The sequence below is a fragment of the Arachis hypogaea genome, chromosome 12 (assembly GCF_003086295.3).
Source record: "Arachis hypogaea cultivar Tifrunner chromosome 12, arahy.Tifrunner.gnm2.J5K5, whole genome shotgun sequence".
Classification (NCBI taxonomy): domain Eukaryota; kingdom Viridiplantae; phylum Streptophyta; class Magnoliopsida; order Fabales; family Fabaceae; genus Arachis; species Arachis hypogaea.
The window spans coordinates 2,234,157-2,252,997 of NC_092047.1; the positions used below are offsets into that span (position 1 = coordinate 2,234,157).

The window sequence follows — 18,841 nt, forward strand, 5'->3', positions numbered from 1 at the left end:
TAATTCTTAGGCTAAATGTGACAAGAGGTTATCAAAATGTTCTAAATTCAAGGCAAAACAAACCGTCAAATTGGGGTTTGTCAACCTCCCCACACTTAAGCCTTAGCATGTCCTCATGCTAAAATAAGAAGGAACTAAGGGGTATGGCATTTATTGAATGCAACTAAACTATATGAGTCCTATCTAAATGCAACTATCTAAGGCAATTGGAAATGCTTAGTTCAAACAAATCAATTCCCAAGAGAGCATGTGTAAGTACAAGAGCTAAGTAATAAGGACCAAGTCCAAACCACAATTGTATTGAATTGTTAAAAGGAGTTCAAACTTGCAAGAATATAGATAATATAGGTGAAATGCATGTAATTGAACTTTTGATGAATGGATTTTTGATGGTATAGAATTTCACAAATGAATTCTCGTTGTAAAGTATAGCTTCTAAACCAACAATAATCCTTTCATACAAAAATTTGTTTGTCACAAGTACAAACCCCTAAAATCTATAAACCGAAGTATTTAAACCTCGGGTCGTCTCTCAAAGGACTTGCAGGGTAGTGTTCTTGTTATTGGTTATGGACTTGTTTATTTTGGGGTTTTGGATGAGGAATGTGAATAGTAAATGGTAGGAAAACTTTATTCGCAAAATGGTCTTGGCAAGGTTTGGTTGTCAAGGATCTTCATCATTATCACTAGCCACAAGTATGGTAGTTGCAAGGATTAATCCCACTTAGTCATCCTTAAATCGATTAACAAAGGAAAGTCAAGTGAGTTATATCAATCCTAGTCCATAAGTCCTAGCTTTCCACTAATTGGATTAATGAAGGCTAGAGTTAATGGCTATCAACTATCAATCAATTGGACACTAGTGACTCAAGAAATCCTAAGTTACCTTCTCAAGCCAAGAACATAAAATTCTAGTCTAACATTCTTCCAAGCATTTAATCAAACACTTGGAAGGCACAAAAGAAAAGTATAGTCAATCACAACAAGAATGAATTCTAACTACAATTGAATGTAAAGAATTAACAACAACAATCAAAGAAATCACAATTATCATGAATTACCTCAAATTGCATTATTGAAAGAAAATAGAGAGAACAAGAGTATCTCAATTACAAAACCTAGAAACAAAATAAGAGAAATTACAACAAGAGAATAGGGATAGAGAGAAGGACCAAAGTGTGGCAATCATCAATTGAAGGTAGAAGTAGAAGGAGACTTGAATTAAACCTAGAACTATGAGATCCTAATCTAACCCTAATTCCTAATCCTAATTCTAGAGAGAAGGGAGAGCTTCTCTCTCTAACTCTAACTATTTCTAAAACTAAACTATGACTAATGATTAAAGTATATTGATCCCCCTTCAATCCTTGGCTTAAATAGCATCAGAAATGAGTTGGATTAGGCCCACAAGGCTTCTAAAATCGATGGCCACGTGTTGCATTAAGTGAGCTAGGTGGCAGCAACGGCGCGTTCGCGTACTTTGCGCGTGCGCGCCACCATACGTGTAGCAACTATGGCAAATCTTATATCGTTTCGAAGCCCCGGATGTTAGCTTTCCAACCCAACTGGAACCGCATCAATTGGATCTCTGTAGCTCAAGTTATGGTCGTTTAAGTGCAAAGAGGTCGGCTTGACAGCTTTCCGGTTCTTTCATTTCTTCATGAGTTCTCCACCTTTTCATGCTTCTTTCTTCATTCCCTTGACCCAATCTTTGCCTTCTAAATCTGAAATCACTTAGCAAACATATCAAGGCATCTAATGGAATCAAGGAGAATTAAATTTAGCTATTTTAAGACCTAAAAAGCATGTTTTCACTCTTAAGCACAATTAAAGGAGAATATACAAAACCATGCTATTTCATTGAATAAATGTGGGTAAAAGGTGATAAAATCCCCTAAATTCAATACAAGATAAACCGTCAAATTGGGGTTTGTCAGAGGGTGAGACAAAGGAGGCGTGGTCGTTCTTTCTTTCGTACCTATGGGAGCATGTGACACCACAACCAGGGGTTTTAGTGATTTCTGACAGACACAAGTCCATTGATGGAGCACTGAATGCCGAAGGGAGTTTATGGAAACCACCTCATGCCTTCCAAGCGTTTTGTACAAGACACATTGTAGCCAACTTCATGACCCACTTTAAGAACAAAGACTTTAAGAAGGTTCTTATTAATGCAGCATACTCGAAGTCGCATCGTGAGTTCGCTCATTATTATGGCCGTCTGAGGGGCGAAAACGTAGCTATTACAAATTGGTTTGAAGAAATGCCACGGTCATAGTGGGCACAGTATGCTGATGAGGGTCATCGATTTGGTCATATGACAACCAATATCTCTGAGTGCATTAATGCTGTTATGAAGGGTTCCCGCAATTTGGCAATCACGGGTCTTGTTAAGTCAAGTTATTTTCGTTTAGGTGAACTTTTTGCAAGGAAGGGTTCCGAGACACTGGCCCAACGTCAGGTCGGTGCTGAATTCTCACAGACATTGATGAAGGCCATAGAATTCAACTCGAAGCACGTGAACACTATGAATGTTTACCAGTTTGATCGATCGAGGACAAACTTCACGGTTGAAGAGTTAGCGACAATTCCTGGATCCAGATACACGACGACATTCAAATAATCATATGCAAAAGGTACAAAAGTAAACTAAACATAAATTTGTTAAAATTAAACAGTAATCACTTACATTCAGCATCCCGATCCCGTTCAGGGTACGCCTGTAATACCTCAGCCTGCTCTCGCCTGTGGCATTGTCAGGCCGGTACTGAACCCACTTACACAACCAACAACAATATTATTTTATCCATTATTATTAATTAACAACTTAATAATGATATGAATAATTTTGGTAAGTGTTTATAATACCTCTCGACCACCAGAAAGCGACGAGTATCAAAGCCATCGGGCCGTACTAACGGAATATGGTGGTAGGCCTAGGAAAGCATCAAGCTGACGCATCCTCCCAAGTTGCGTTGACCATGTTTCGTGGCCCGGCACATCTGGCGGTACAGCCATGCCAGCACAGCCGAACCCCACGACAACCGGCCACACGTATCAAGGTCCTCCAGCAGGGGAAGCCACCTGATATGCACCCGAGAGTCAGATGCAATTGGGAAGAGGATACCCCCTATCAACTGCATGATGTATCCTCTCGTGTACCTCATCAGGCGCTCCTCTGTGGCGTCCTGCTCTAGCTCTCCACAAACCGTATTATGGAACCAAGTGAGCTTCACAGTCCACTTCGTCTGTGACTGTCTGTCCTCTGGGCCGGGAACAACATCCAGAATATGCTCATATAACTCCTCAATGGTCCGTCCCTGATGGTGCTACTCCCACCCACCTATGCATCCACTCACAGGATCACTGTCAATCCTGAGTCCCAACTGATAGGCCACATCCTGTAGGGTGATAGTCATCTCCCCGCACGGTAGACGAAAGGTATGGGACTCAGGCCTCCACCTCTCTATCAATGTCGAGGCAAGCGACCAATCGTGCTCGAACTCGACCATATAGGCCATATACTCAAACTCGGCTCGTCTCAGATATGGCCTAATCTGCTCCAGCGGCCGTGTCATCAGATTCCATCTGGTGCGCAAGATTCGAGGCGCCTACCAAACAAAAAAAAAAGGTAAGAAAAAAAGGACGGTAAAGAAATATAATAACAAGTTCACTGCTTATTAAATACAATAAAATAAAAAAAAAGTAAAAAATTATACCACTCGATCAAGCCTCCCAACAATGTGCTCAGCGTGATCCAATCTATACATCTCATCCTCATATCCCAATAACTGTTGCTCCATCAAAACACAATCTAGTAAAATAAAATCAAACACGAAATTATTAAAAAATAAATTAAATGAAAAATAGCTTATAAACCTATTAATTTTAAGGTTACCCAATTTAATTGACGTCGTCATGTAACTAATTAATTTATAACTAACTCAACTCTAAATTTTATTGCTCACGTTTCTTTCTTATCTAAGTTAACCTAATTAATTATTCCACTAATTACCTTCTAATTCACAACGCAAGCTAATAACTCTGACTAAATTAACTAATAATATACTTTCTTATATTCATTAACATGTTTGTAGACAATAAACAGTAACTATACTGAAAAACGGTAACATAAAACAATCTACTTAACATAACAACACTTAAAAGTACGTCTAACTAACTAACATGTAAACAGTAAATCTGTTATTCTAACCAACAAAAAATCTATACCTAACAATTTTATCTAACATGTAAACAATAACTTTATATAAGCATAAGAAATAATTTTAATTAAGATAAAAAATAGACTATTATTTACTAACCTAGAATATCGTTCATACCAAACTTTACGAATATAGAAAACACAAAAAAGAATAATAAAAAAAATTTGAAAGAAAGAATAAAAGAAAGGAACAAAAGTCACCAAAAAAAAAAGAAAGGAACAAATAAAAATGGTCCCACCAAATTTAAATAGTGTACCGAACTCATTATAGAGTGCCGAACTCATTATAGAGTTCGCCAAAAGTACGACAAATTTATTGTTGTTTTCAAAAAGCAAATTCATATCCTTAAAAATAAAGCTAAGAAATCTTTTTCAAAAAAATAATTAATTATTTTAATTTTTTTACGGAAAAAATCCCCATATATATAGTACAGAAATGTGTATCCTGTAGCAATTAATACTGTTAGCCATTCAGTTTATAAAGTCTAGCACCACTGCTTTCGAATCCGTAGACAATTATTTATGACAAAGAGAAGCAAAAGCTGCAAATGAATAACGATGCATTCGGTGTCAAATAAAGCACTCAATTTAACAAAATTAAGGTCTCTCTCTCTCTCTCTCTCTCTCTCTCTCTCTCTCTCTCTCTCTCTCTCTCTCTCTCTCTCTCTCTCTCTCTCTCTCTCTCTCTCTCTCTCTCTCTCTCTCTCTCTCTCTCTCTCTCTCTCTCTCTCTCATATTACTATACATATAATAACTATGATAATTATATTGTTAAAATTAAAATTATATTTTTTTATATTTTAATAATATTTTTAATAATAAAAAACATATTATTTTAATTTTTATAATATTTTTTAAAATTTGATAACTATCAGAATTATTATAGAATAAATATACTAATATATATATATATATATATATATATATATATATATATATATATATATTACACGTGTGTGTACATCCACTTTGAGAGACATAAGTGCTCTTTAATAATGAACCAAGCACTCACGTCCTTTATCATTTCATTTTGTATTTTTGTTTTATTTGAATCATTAGATATTTAAAGTAGATCAGTATCATGTCGACAATAAAAAAGTGTTTGTTATTAGTACACAAAATTTAAATATTAAATTAATTATCATATATTTGTATATATAAAAATATTTTATGTATATTAAAAATTAATAATAAATTAATCACTATATTTTTATCAATAATAATAAAAAAGATTTATCAATATTTTAAAAAATGATTAGAAGTTTTAGTTTATCTTTCTTTCTTTTTTATTTTAATCCGAATTTGATTAGCTAGATAAAAGACCCATGCATGCCCCAAACTCTGCATCGGGTAGTAATTGCTCCCGAACTTGAGTACTTTGTTATCATCATACCATCATGATCATGATAATGATCATCGATGACCTCCGTTTCTGAAGACATATGGAAATTTCGTTACGGTTTAATATATATTAACTAACTAAATTTCTATGTCGGTCTTTAAAATTAGTGTTGTGCATTAAAATGGTTCTTGAATTTTGAATAGACCAAGAAAAATAAAAAAAAAATTATGAAAGAATTATTTTGGTACATAATATTTATTTTTAAAAGTTAAACTAAATCACTTAAAGTGAAGGATTAATTTAGTGTATATATAATAATAATAGAATAGATTATTCATAAATAAATAATATTATAATATGTGGTATATATTTTTACGTGGCTGAATAAATTTGTAAAATGTGATATAACTCTATCTCCAAATTACGTATTATTAACAGATTTGTAATCATACAATTATATGTAGTTAAATTATAATATGACACATATTATTAAAAATTTATGTCATTAAATCACATCAACGTGTTCTTAACAAAAAATAAATAAAAAATTGATATATTATATTTAAAAATATAATTAATACAATTAAAATTTTAAAAACAATTATAATATACAACATCAATTCAGATACCACTTTAAAAATGTATTCGTATTAACTTGGTTATGTAACCGTATTAAGAAAAACAAGTGAATTATAGACAAAAATCTAAAGATTTAAAGATTGCTTACGTGGCAAAATCTAAACCACACATTTTAAAGCTATATTTTTCACTTAAAATTGTAACTTTTTACAGAAAAAAACGTCACCTAATAGAAAAAAGTAAATTAGAAGATTTAAGAGAAGAAATAATTAAGTTATCAAAATTAATAAATCAAAAATTAATGATTTTAACCAATGACACCGAATTCTTAAAATCAATACAAAATGATTTTTTTCAAAATCTTTATTTTACTATAAGTTTTATTGAAGGACTTCAAAAATCTGAAAAAACTTATTTTTCACACGGAATTTCTAAAAAATGTTACCATGGAAATGATTTCCCACATCTTTATCATACTTTTAATCCACAATTAAATTCTATAGTAGATATGCTTGAAGAAATATTAGTATCCATAAAATTTCAAAGAAATAAGGAAAAAGAGAATACCAAGGAAGAAAAATTTCAAAATATAATCAACATAACAGATTTAAAGGTAAAACCACCACTAAAGTTATGAATATTGAAGAAAAATTAGAAGAAGTTACAATGCTTTTTAAACAATTAAAAATGGCTCAAGAAAATAATATTATGGAACAGGAATTTCAAATAGAAGAAGAATTAGTAAATTCTGACAATATAGAAAATGAAGAACACATCCTAGATTATTCAAGTGACGAAGAACCAGCAATTCCAATACAAGTTAAAAATAATGAAGCTGGAACATCTAAGGATAATCAATCTCAATTTAAATGGGAAACAGGTTTTGATAGTTATGCTTTTAGAAAAGGGTTTATAAATAAAGATTCAAAATATACAAAAATACCATCAAAATACGTTCCTAAAATCTAGGAAATGGAAGGAGAGAGAATGCTTGACTTAGACTGTAAAAAGAATGAAAAAGAAATTTTCGAAAATTGGTTGAATTCCTTTTTATTAGAAGCCTTTACTAATCCAAAACTTAGTGAATTGTCTGGAAGAGATATCTGGAATTACATAGGTTTTCATACTAAAGGAACTATAAGAGATTATATGACATCAATAGAAAATCAAATAATAGAAGAATTAGCAACAAAAATAACAGCTTATGATAAGATATTATATATAATGATGATTCTATATAAAGAATTTTTTGGAAAAAATATTATAGATCATAGACAAGAAGTCTATAATAAAGAATATCAAGAAGCAAAAAACCATTTAGTTAATATTCAGATATATGATCTATGTAATGTGGAGTCTTATATATGTGAATATAGAATACATTATTACAAATTAAAAGAAGAAGATAAAAATCATTATCTTAGTATGTATATAACAAAACTTCCATATCCTGCTAATGAATTTATAATGGGAAGATTTATAAGAGAAATAAATAGAGGGACAATTGAAAATAATTTTGGTGGAGCAACCTTTGCAATAAGAGAGGAAATAAAAGAACGTTGTATGCAAGAAGCAACTCAAAAAATATTTGCAAATATAATTAGAATTTGCTGTCAGGATAATGAAGAGATACCCCAAAAATATGGTCTTAATAAAAATTTTCAAAGAAAAAGAAAATATCAATTTAGAAAAAGAAAATACTATCCAAACTGGAGAAAAAAGAGGTATTTTAGAAAAAGAAATAACAATAAAAACAAAAGACAAAAAAATGACTATTGCCCGAATAAAAAAGAAAATTGTAAGTGTTGGTACTGCCAAGAAGGACACTATTCAAATGAATGCCCGAAAAAGAAGGATAAAAAGGATCTTACTAAACAAATAGAAATTGCTAAGTCTTGTTTCATGGAACCATTAGAGGAATCTGATGATAACTTAGACTATATTTTTGAATATGTCTCAGAAACAGACTCAGAGACTGAGTAATAATGCCACATTTATTACTATAAAAATAACAAAAAAGTTTATAAATGCTTTCATAGATTCTGGAGCAACACAATGCTTTGCTAGTTCAAATATAAAACTTGATTGGAAAAAATTAAAGAAACCATTAAGAGTTAGAATAGCTGACAAATCAATACATAAAATTAACCAAAAAGCAGAGATGGCTGAAATTTTTATTCAAAATTATAGGTTCATTGTTCCATCTATATATATGTTAGACTCTGGAATGGATTTTATCATAGGAAATAACTTTTTAAAGCTATATCATCCATTCATTCAAGAATTAACATATATAGTTTTAAAAGCTCCACACGATTCTTCAATAAATCAAAAATCAAAACGTATAAAAATACCAACTACTACTATAGATAAGATCTTAAAATTTAAAATATTTTCTATATTAGAGGCATGTTATTTAAATTTATACTTTCAGATAAATATCCCAAAAAATAATCTTGAAATAAAGATAGAAGAACTTTTGGAAGAAATTTGTGCTGAAAATCCTTTAGATATTAAAAATACAAACAACGAATTAGTAAGCATTAAATTAAAAGATCCTACAAAAGAGATAAATGTTCCAAATAAAATTCCTTATTCCGCAAGAGATAGAGAAGAGTTCTCATTAGAATGTAGAGATCTTTTGGAAAAAGGAATTATAAGATTAAGTAAAAGTCCTCATGCGGCTCCAGCCTTTTATGTCGAAAACAATAATGAAATTAAAAGGGGAAAACGAAGAATGGTTATTAACTATAAGAAGATGAATGAAGCAACTATTGGTGATGCTCATAAACTTCCAAGAAAAGATTCTATTTTAGAAAAAATCAAAGGAGCAACTTAGTTTTCATCTCTTGATGCAAAATCAGGATATTGGCAACTTCGTTTAGACGAAGAAACAAAGAAATTAACTGCTTTTACTTGCCCAACAAAAGAATCAACAAGTGTGTTGCTCTATGAATGGAATGTATTACCATTCGGATTAAAACAAGCCCCAAGTATTTACCAAAGATTTATGGAAGAAAATCTAAAAGAGTTAAATGAATTTATTTTAGTATACATTGATGATATACTAATTTTTACAAAACAGGATAAAGAAGATCATCTTCAAAAATTATTAATAGTTTTAGAAAGATGTAAAAAAAAAGGATTAGTTCTTAGCAAAAGGAAAGCAAGAATAGCAAAACAAGAAATAGAGTTTCTTGGATTAATTCTATCCACTCAAGGAAAGCTAAAACTTCAACCAAATGTCCTAGAAAAGGTAAATTTATTTCCTAATAAAATAGAAGATAGAAAACAATTACAAAGATTTTTAGGGTGTATAAATTATATTTCTGATCAAGGATTTTTAAAAAATATAACAGAATACACTAAAAGCTTATTTCCAAAAATAAGTACTAAAAAAGAATGGAAATGGGGTGAAAAAGATAGTATGCAAATTCAAAGAATAAAAGAATTATGTGAAAAACTTCCAGAACTTTATATTCTAGAAGAAAATGACTACTTAATAGTAGAAACAGATGCTTCAGACATAACCTGGTCAGGATGTCTAAAAGCTAAGAAAGCTATAAAAAGTTTGGAACAAGAAAAAGAATCACTAGATTCTAAATATTCCCCAAAGGAATTACTTTGCAGGTATATTTCAGGGGCTTTTACTCCAACAGAACAGAGATATACCACTCATGAAACGGAAACTCTAGCAGCAATTAAATCTCTTAAGAAATGGAAAATTGATTTACTACCCAGAGAATTTACATTAAGGACAGATTCAAGTTACCTAACAGGTTTCATACGATATAATTTAAAAGTTGATTATAATCATGGACGATTGGTAAGATGGCAATTATTTTTGTTACAATATCCAATAAAAATTGAATATATTAAGGGTGACAAAAATGTTATTGCAGATACATTATTAACAAGAGAATGGAGTTCGTCTACAACGCATTAGATCAAGAAATTCAAAATTATGAGCAAGAACTCGAAAAATGCAAGCATTGTCAGCAAATAAGGACACAGATCCAATCTCTCAAGAAGGCCATTGAAGCAATGAAATCAACACAACAAGCAAAACCATCAGAGTTCAACCAGCTAAGCATGGTGGACAAATCAGGTGAAAAAAAAATTTCAGAAAATAAAACAATTGCTGAAATCATTAAAAAATCCACCCAAGATAAAAAATATTATGTAATTTATAATGGCCCCATGAAAGAAGTATATGATGCCTGGAAAAAAGCAGCACCATTCACACATCAATCAAGGATAATTCATAAAAGAGGATTTCTAACACTGGAAGAGGCAAAGGAATCCTTCAGGGAATATGAAGCTCTCCATCCAGAGCAAACCCTAAAAAGAGCAGATAAAGCTCCAATTCAAACCCAGAGAACAGGGATAATCAGAAACATTCCTACAAGGGCTGAAATCAAGGAAAAGAAAAGGGTCTGTAGATCAAATCTCAGAGAAACCCTTAACATAGTCCTGAATTGGACTGAAGAAAAAAGGGCAATTTTGGGATATTATCCTATTGCCAAAGAACAGCTAACAAAGCTGGTTATATTTCCAGATGCTTCCCCATCTGACACCTATCAGTTTTTTCAGTATGGATTAATTGATACAATTTTAATTTTTAATGATCTAAAAATTATTAGTGAGTTTCCTGCAGGATTCGTTGATGCAGTAAAGAGATTTAAAAATATGATTGACAATGTAAATCCAAGGGATATATCCCTAAAATTTACAAACAGTCAACCTATTTTTAATGAAGAAGAAGAATGCTTGGTTCCAGCACACCAAGTAATATTCATGTCCGTCTTCCCAGAAAATTTTCAACCAATTGATCAGATTCAAGATTTAACGATTTACAGTCATGAAGGAAGGCTCGCCAGCACATTAGCAAAGGTCTTTGAAAGAACTCAAAAAATAACGAAAGAATCTCACACAAGGATTAATTATAAAAGCAGAAGTACTCTGCTCGTATCCAGTAAAAGAAATGAAATTGAAGAAAGAGAGATGAGACTCCTGGTGGAATTTGAATCAGCATTCTACAGCTTATCTGGACTTTTAGAAAAGCTCCCTGAAGGGATAAAGAGGAATCTGTGCTATTTGATAAAAGACAGAGAAGACCACAAGTGCCAGCTATGTGCTTTAGAGATATCTGAAGAAAGCAATAATGAAACGGAATCAACTCACATGATGAAAGAAGAAGACAATGCATATGAGGGTCACATGATAAAAGAGGAGGACAGTGCATCTGAAGCATCTCTCAACATTATTGCATAGTGACGTAAGCACTTAGGTCATAGAGCACCAACAATGTAGCTGGTGAAAGAGAACAAACAATGACGTAAGCAATGACGTCATAAGAAGGGTAAGGATGGGAATTGTCCATCAAACCCAACTATTATAAATAGGTTGCTTAGGCAATTGTAAAGGCATCAGACAATAGGAAGCAGGAGGCTAAGAGTACTCATATGCTAGGAGAACAAGGAGGAAGCTGCCGAGGCGATTCTATAGTCTGAGAAAGAATTTCCTTAGGGAAAAAATAATTCTAAACTCCCCTTTGGAGTTAGTATCTATAATCTCCCATCTGGAGATAAAAACACCTTATGTAAAATATACTAAATAAAGGAAGTTTTTCTCCAAAAAGGTACATCTTCATTCTAGTCTTTCAATTATGAATTATTTAGAAAGTTTAGAATTAACAGAAGAATCTGATTATTATAGATTAACTGCTTTATTAGATAATGAAAAACAGGCTGTTCTAAAAACAGAATTAAATCTCAAATCAAATAAAAATTTTAATAAACAAAATCTTTTAAAAGAAGTTTTTAATAGAAAAAATATAATATACTATGGAAAAATTCAACTTGAAGCCCCTATAAAGATAAAATCCGCCAACGGAGAACTTGAAATAGCCTTGATAAATGATGAAGAATTGAGTAAACAGATTGAGAAAATTAAGGATCAACAAAAAAGATCTAAAATTGGATGGATTCATATTAGTACCATACAAGTCTTAATCAAATCTACATATATGAAAGGAATTAATTCACCAATAAGCTTAGCAATTTGTGACAAGAGAATTACTGATGACCCGATAGATCAAATAATTGGAATTGTTCATGGAAGCTTGGCAAACGTAAATGTTAAATTCAATGCCCATCTTGGATATGCTATACCTTTATCAACTGAAAATCTTGGAAGATCTATAAGTTTGGCTTATAAATTTCACAGAAAGAATCTAATGGAACAAGACGATGAACCATTTTCAATTACATATGCAATAAATTATGCTTTAACAAATAGCCATCATAGTATAATATTTAAAAACAGAGAAAGAATTTATGTCGATGAATTATTTCAGAAAATTGTGAAAACAGAAATACCAAAATATAAAGCTATTGAAAACCCAGTTCTATTATTAAAAGAACCATCAGGAAAATTAGTTTCACCGAATTTTCAAATAAGAGAATCTAAAATTAATAGCCCTTTAAGTTTATCTAAGTTAAAAGAAGAAAATTCTGAAATAAAAGAATTAACAAAAAAGGTCGAAAAATTAAATGAAATCTTAAACACTAAATTATGACAATAAATAAAGAAAAAATATATGTAACTTATCAAGACAAGAAACAAGAGCTCTTTGAAAGAGAAAATCGGTTGAATTATTTACAGTTTTCTGAAATAAATCAAAGAGCATTTGAAGCTCTAAAAATAATCTATGACAAGTTGAAAAGAGAAGTTGAAGAGCTAGAAAAATTAATAGAATCTCTAGAAAATAGTGATGAATCAATGATAGAATTTGCAGAAATTCTAAAATAAATAATGAAGCATACAAAGATTGAAAGACCAGAAAATAAAATAAAAAGAAAAAGGGTGAAAAATTAAAAAATAAAATAAAGGAGTATAAAAGGGAATTAAATAATCTTCAGATCGAAATTGATGACCTTATGATAAAAAGGATAGAAATAAGAATAAATATAAACAAGTTGGAGTTAAACTTAAAAAATTTATAAATGCCTGGAAAACCATATTATGACTTAAAAGAATTAAAGCTGTTAAAAGAAAAAATGGAGAATAAAGTTGAAAAATTAAAAAGATATTTAGAAACAACAGAAAGTGTAGAAATAAAAGAAGTTTTTGAAGATTTGAGAAATTATATTAAAGAAAAAGACAAACAAATAAAAGATTTTATATATAATAATCCATGCAAAAAAGAATATTATAAACTAAAACAAGATTGAAAAACTATAAAAATGAAATCAGAATACTAGTAATAGTAGAAATGGTCAACATTTTTTAAAAATTATTTAAATAAAGCACCACCAATCGAATCTATACAAATTATAAACTTATTCGAAGTAAAATATGAAGAGTTAATAGAAATTTCGAAAAAGAAAGAAAAGTCAAAAAATTGGTATCAGAGCCAAGTTAACGATTAAGGGTAACACTTTCTCTTTAAGCAACACTTTTAGTGATACGCTTTTAAATCAATAAACAACCAAATAAAAACAAAAATCTATAAATCTGTACCAAAATACATCTATACACTAAATGGACCCTAAAAAAAATCATACAATATATAATTTCGAAATACAAAAATGAAAGGTTATAAGGTATGCCGTTGTCCTTCTCAGAATATTAATATTCTAATACTTATAACTATTATTGAGATATATATTAAAATATAAAAATATTATTTAACACTAAAATTAACTATTAAAATTAATTATTAATATATTTATATATAAATATATATTATTTAATTTATTTATATATATATTAATATTTTAATATATATTTTATACTAATAATTAATTTTAATAATTAATTTTACTATACACCTATCATAATTGATTAAACAGTATATATGATCCAAATTAAGTTACCACATATGGTGTACACATAAAGATTGGAGGGTCCACGGATGACCATCAATTCGTTCCCTTCTGATTCCGATCCATCTTTGTTGATTTGGCAAGATCGATTGCATCAGTGAATTGAGCTGAAATGTTTTCTTTCTTGAAGTGACTTTCTATTAAACTATTCTTTCATCTTAGTACATGACAATAATAAGAAAATTTCATGACCCATAAATTTAACTCAATAAAATACACAAATTTAATTATAATTTTAGTTTTTATTTTATCTTATTTTTATCTTATTTTTATCTTTATCTTATTTTTATTTGTTTTTATCTTTTATAGGCCAATGCTCTATATATACTTAGTTTTACTTTCATATACAATTCAATCAATAAAAAATACAAAGTATAATATTCTTCTTCCCTTCTTTTTTTATTCTTTCATAATTTTATCACTCAGTTCTGGTTTTCTACCGTGGTAATGGCTGAATGATTTCATGTAATGTAATAATTTTCATTGCGTTTGTCAATGATGACATGAAAGAGATACTTGAAAAATGGTGAAAGTGTTGCTAATCTTTAGGCTCTTGATACTATTTTAATATTTTTTATCATACATTGATGAGAGAGCAAATCATCAGAATAAAAAGAAAGATGAAGCTGAGAGAATATAAGAGTAGAGAATTGAAAGAAATTGAGAATGTAAAAAAAATGAATTACTGAATTAGAGTTGCATTTAGCTAGAGTAGTGTTACCATTTATAGTAATTAGCTCAACAGCTTCTAACTACTTGTTAGTTAGTTAACTAGATACAGAAATTAGTTGCTAACATTTCTTGATTCAATTCTTGATCTCTATTTTCATCACATATTCTTATTCTATCCTTCACAATTATAAATTCAATTTACTTGTTGCAGTATTTTCATATGTTTAATGCTTCATAATATCAAAAAATTACAATGCCGATTTTAAATTTTATCCGCTCATAAACTTCATATTAAAAAAACTCGACCGTTGCATGTGATCTACTCATTCTATGACTTGTATTGAGACTTATAAACACTGCTATCCAATCCATTTTGAGTGATGTCGAATTTCAAAGCGCAAAGAAGTACGAAATAGTTCCAAAATACTAAAGCGATGTTTGTTTTTATATTTTTAATTTTATTTTAATTAATCATATTTTTTAATGATACACATTTTTTAAAATAAATATCAAAATTTGTTAATATATTTGTAAATAAGAAAAAAAATATTTTTTATTAATCACAACATATTTTTTATAATTATATAATATTTATTAATAAATATTTGAAATATATAATAGATATAAATTAATTAATAAATTAATTAAATTTAAAAATAATAGTTAACTTAATAAAAAATAAAATTAAAAAACACTTGTTATAAAATAAAATTTTATTTAATTATTTAATATTTTAATTAGCAAAGTTAACTGGTCAATTATCAATTCGGTTTTGACATATTAACATGGGAAGTATATGGGGGAGAGGGAGCCATAAATGAAGAGAGGGGAGTGGGGGCCGGGAGAGGGAAAGAGACAAAACACAAATTAAACGTAGGAAGATATATGGAGAAATGAATGAATGAAAGAAAGAAAAGGAAGTGGGTACCTACATGTTCCGTCTTTGAGGAGATATCCGTATATTATATTGATTGATCTCTCAAATGTAAGCAGTCAGCATCATCAATTCTTTCTCCTCTTCTCAGTTTGAGTTGTGCTGGAAATATAAGGAGCATGTACTGGTACTACTGTTTCCTTCAAGATTTTAGGTGGAGCCTTAACATTCAATTTTAATGCCATGGAGTCTCTGATCCATGTGGCTAATAAGGGAGTATTTATTTATCTATTTATTCTTTGTCTTTTAGTTTAGTTGCTTTTAAGCTTTCCCGCACATGTATCCTATGTTTGTTCGGGCAACGCAATGCAAGTGGACCATATTTTAGGCTAACCTAACTGCAAAGGTTTAATCCCCACGGCATCCGAACAATATTTACAGTTAGAGATATAGAAAAGTACAGTTAGACAATGAGAATACTAAATATTTCTGTATGAAAGTAGACTTTGAGATATAATTTGTTCTGTTGATACTTGAACTGGTTTTTCTTGGAGTGAAGGATGTGGAACGTCATCTTCTTGTGGGGAGGCAGCGTTGGATACCTGCAAAGAGACTCAAACGTTCAAGTAAGTATGAGTGTGAGAGAGTTTAGAATAGAATTAAAATAAATTGCGTACTATCTCTGTTGCAAGTTTGACGGGTCCATGGTTTGTTATTATCCGCACTTATTGGGATGGTGGTAGTCTGAGTTAGGGGTGTGCATGGCCCGGCCCGGCCCGAAGACCCGACCCGGTCCCGAACACTTTAGGGGCTAATTTGATATGATTTCATCGGGTCTAGGGCCGGGTATGGGTCTCAAAAGTAGACCCGGTCATTATTTCGGGTCGGGTCTGGGCCATAGCTCGGGTCACCCGAAATCGGTCCGGTAGCCCAGTCATCATACATAATTAATATTTTGTGTTATTAGTGATGGATAATGGCTATTATTATGTGAAATTTAAGTATTGTAAACTTTAATATTTTGTGTTATTAGTCATTATATATAAGACTATAAGTTAATATTTTATGTTTAAAATGCATAAAACTTTAGACTAATGCATAATCTTGTGCTATTTGTATTGATTTAAATATTTGGTGTTATTAGGCAATATTAGTATTGATTATGGTTATACTTTAATTTTAGAGAAGAGTTAGTTCTTATTATATTTTTCTAAGTGAATTTATCATGTCAAATAATGGTTCGAATTTTGGAAATTTGGATATTTTTACATGCTAACTTACAAGAAGGTATCAAGATAATATAATGTTAACGGCCCGGTTTTCACCCGGTTTTTACCCGGTATAATCGTGGCTCGAAAGTGTATAGGTTTCATCGGGTCTAGGGTCGGGTTCGGGTCTAACAAATAGACCCGGTATATATTTCGGGCCGGATCTGGGTCACATCAAACCCGGTTTCACCCGGCCCATGCACACCCCTAGTCTGAGTATAGAGTTTGTTAGAGAAGGTATCTACCAATTATACTAGATTCCGAGATATATGCGGTTTGTGGGCCAAGGGTTGAGTAACGGAACACTAAATAATAATATATATATATATATATATATATTTGTCTCATTAATTATCTGACTTTATTTTAAAAAAAGAGTAAAGTATCGTTTTTACCCTCAACGTTTGGGGTAAGTTCTATTTGTGTCCATAACATTTAAATCATCCTATTTGTATCCCTAACGTTTATAAAAGTGATTCAATGTTATCCTACTATCAATTATACTAACAAATTAGATTATATTTTTCAATTATTCTCACTTGGATGTATTCATTCTCAATTAGGTCTCAGTTAGATGTGTTCGATTTTAATATTATACCCACTATTTGTGTTTAGATTCAATTATGTTCCTAGAGAAGTGAATTATGTAAATGTTGTAGGAATTAGTTTTTCGGAGTGAATCATCGATTCTATCTCAGACATTTGTATTCTAACTTTAATAAGAGATTTTTAAAACTCAAACTAAAGCGTTCATGATGTGTAATTGACGACAGGATAACATTGAATCACTTTTACAAAAGTTAGGAATACATAGGATGATTTAAATGTTAGAGACACAAATAAGATTTACCCCAAACGTTGAGGACAAAAACGATACTTTACTCTTAAAAAAAATCACTATTTCTAGTAAAAAAAATTTAGGCACTGATAATATTGATGAAAAAATTTAAATAGATTTTTTATTCATCAAAATTTTGTTCTCTTTGATACTTTGAAGCAATAGTCAATTTTGAGCTCATGTCATTAATTAGATGCTATTCTTACATCACAATTCACAAGTAAGTGTTTAAAATTGGGAGAAAAGTAAACGCATCGGGCAGAGAAAATGTGATGTTTATTTAAAAGCAATCAATGAATTGAAATAACAGAAACTTAAAAACTACATTAAAATTGGTATGTAATTTAATAATGAATACTGTGAAACTTTAATTTAATTAACCTTTGACATGCTTAATCACTTTTGTGAGGGAGTGAGTATCCACTCTTAGCACGCAATACTAATATACTATGAGTGCACAAAATATGAGTATACACACCATATCAAAAATCAAAGATTATCCAATGTCATATATTGTAATAAGATATAATAAGAAATTTATACTATGTGTGCAGGAGGGGAGCTTGAATTTGCAGGAAAGCTCTTTGCTAGTGCTTAGAATCCAATGTCATATATTGTAATGCCTAGGATCTCAAAACGTGACTGAAATTTTGGTAGAAAATTCATACCAATCAACAAAAAAAATAACATTATATATTAATCTGTAAGAAACACAATAAATTAAAGAGGATCAAGTCATATATAGATGTTGAATATATAGTTATATAAATAAATAAATCACACATAATTACAAGCCCTACAATATTTTTAAGCTATTGCAACATGTGCGATAAATAACACTTAAAAAGTGTTGTCTAAAGTGGTTAAAAGCATTACTTAAAATTTATTGCAAAAAAATAAGGCTAATACAACACTTTGTTAATAAGTGTTATTTTTTGTCAATTTAAAAAATATATAAAAAACGTTGTTTTAATAAATTAAACAAACAACATTTATAACATTTATATATTACTCTTTATAAGAGTTGCTTTTAAATATATAATAATAAACTTCTGGTGAAAAGCGTTGCTTAATTTTTTTTCATCCAAATTTTAATTCCTTCCAAATATTTTAATTCCCCTGAAACCAAAAACAGGAAAGAAAACAAGCGATAATTG

At 30.2% G+C, this 18,841-nt stretch overlaps 1 protein-coding gene across 1 annotated transcript; it reads right to left on the reverse strand.

Annotated features, from left to right (window-relative positions):
- Window positions 1-2,936: 2,936 nt before the first annotated feature.
- LOC114924849 (protein MAIN-LIKE 1-like) lies at window positions 2,937-3,803 on the reverse strand. The gene is made up of 3 exons (XM_029290454.1): window positions 3,720-3,803; window positions 3,344-3,611; window positions 2,937-3,265 (listed from the first exon to the last, which is right to left on the reverse strand). Exons 1-3 carry the CDS (start codon window positions 3,801-3,803, stop codon window positions 2,937-2,939), a joined length of 681 nt encoding a protein of 226 aa, XP_029146287.1.
- Window positions 3,804-18,841: the final 15,038 nt, after the last annotated feature.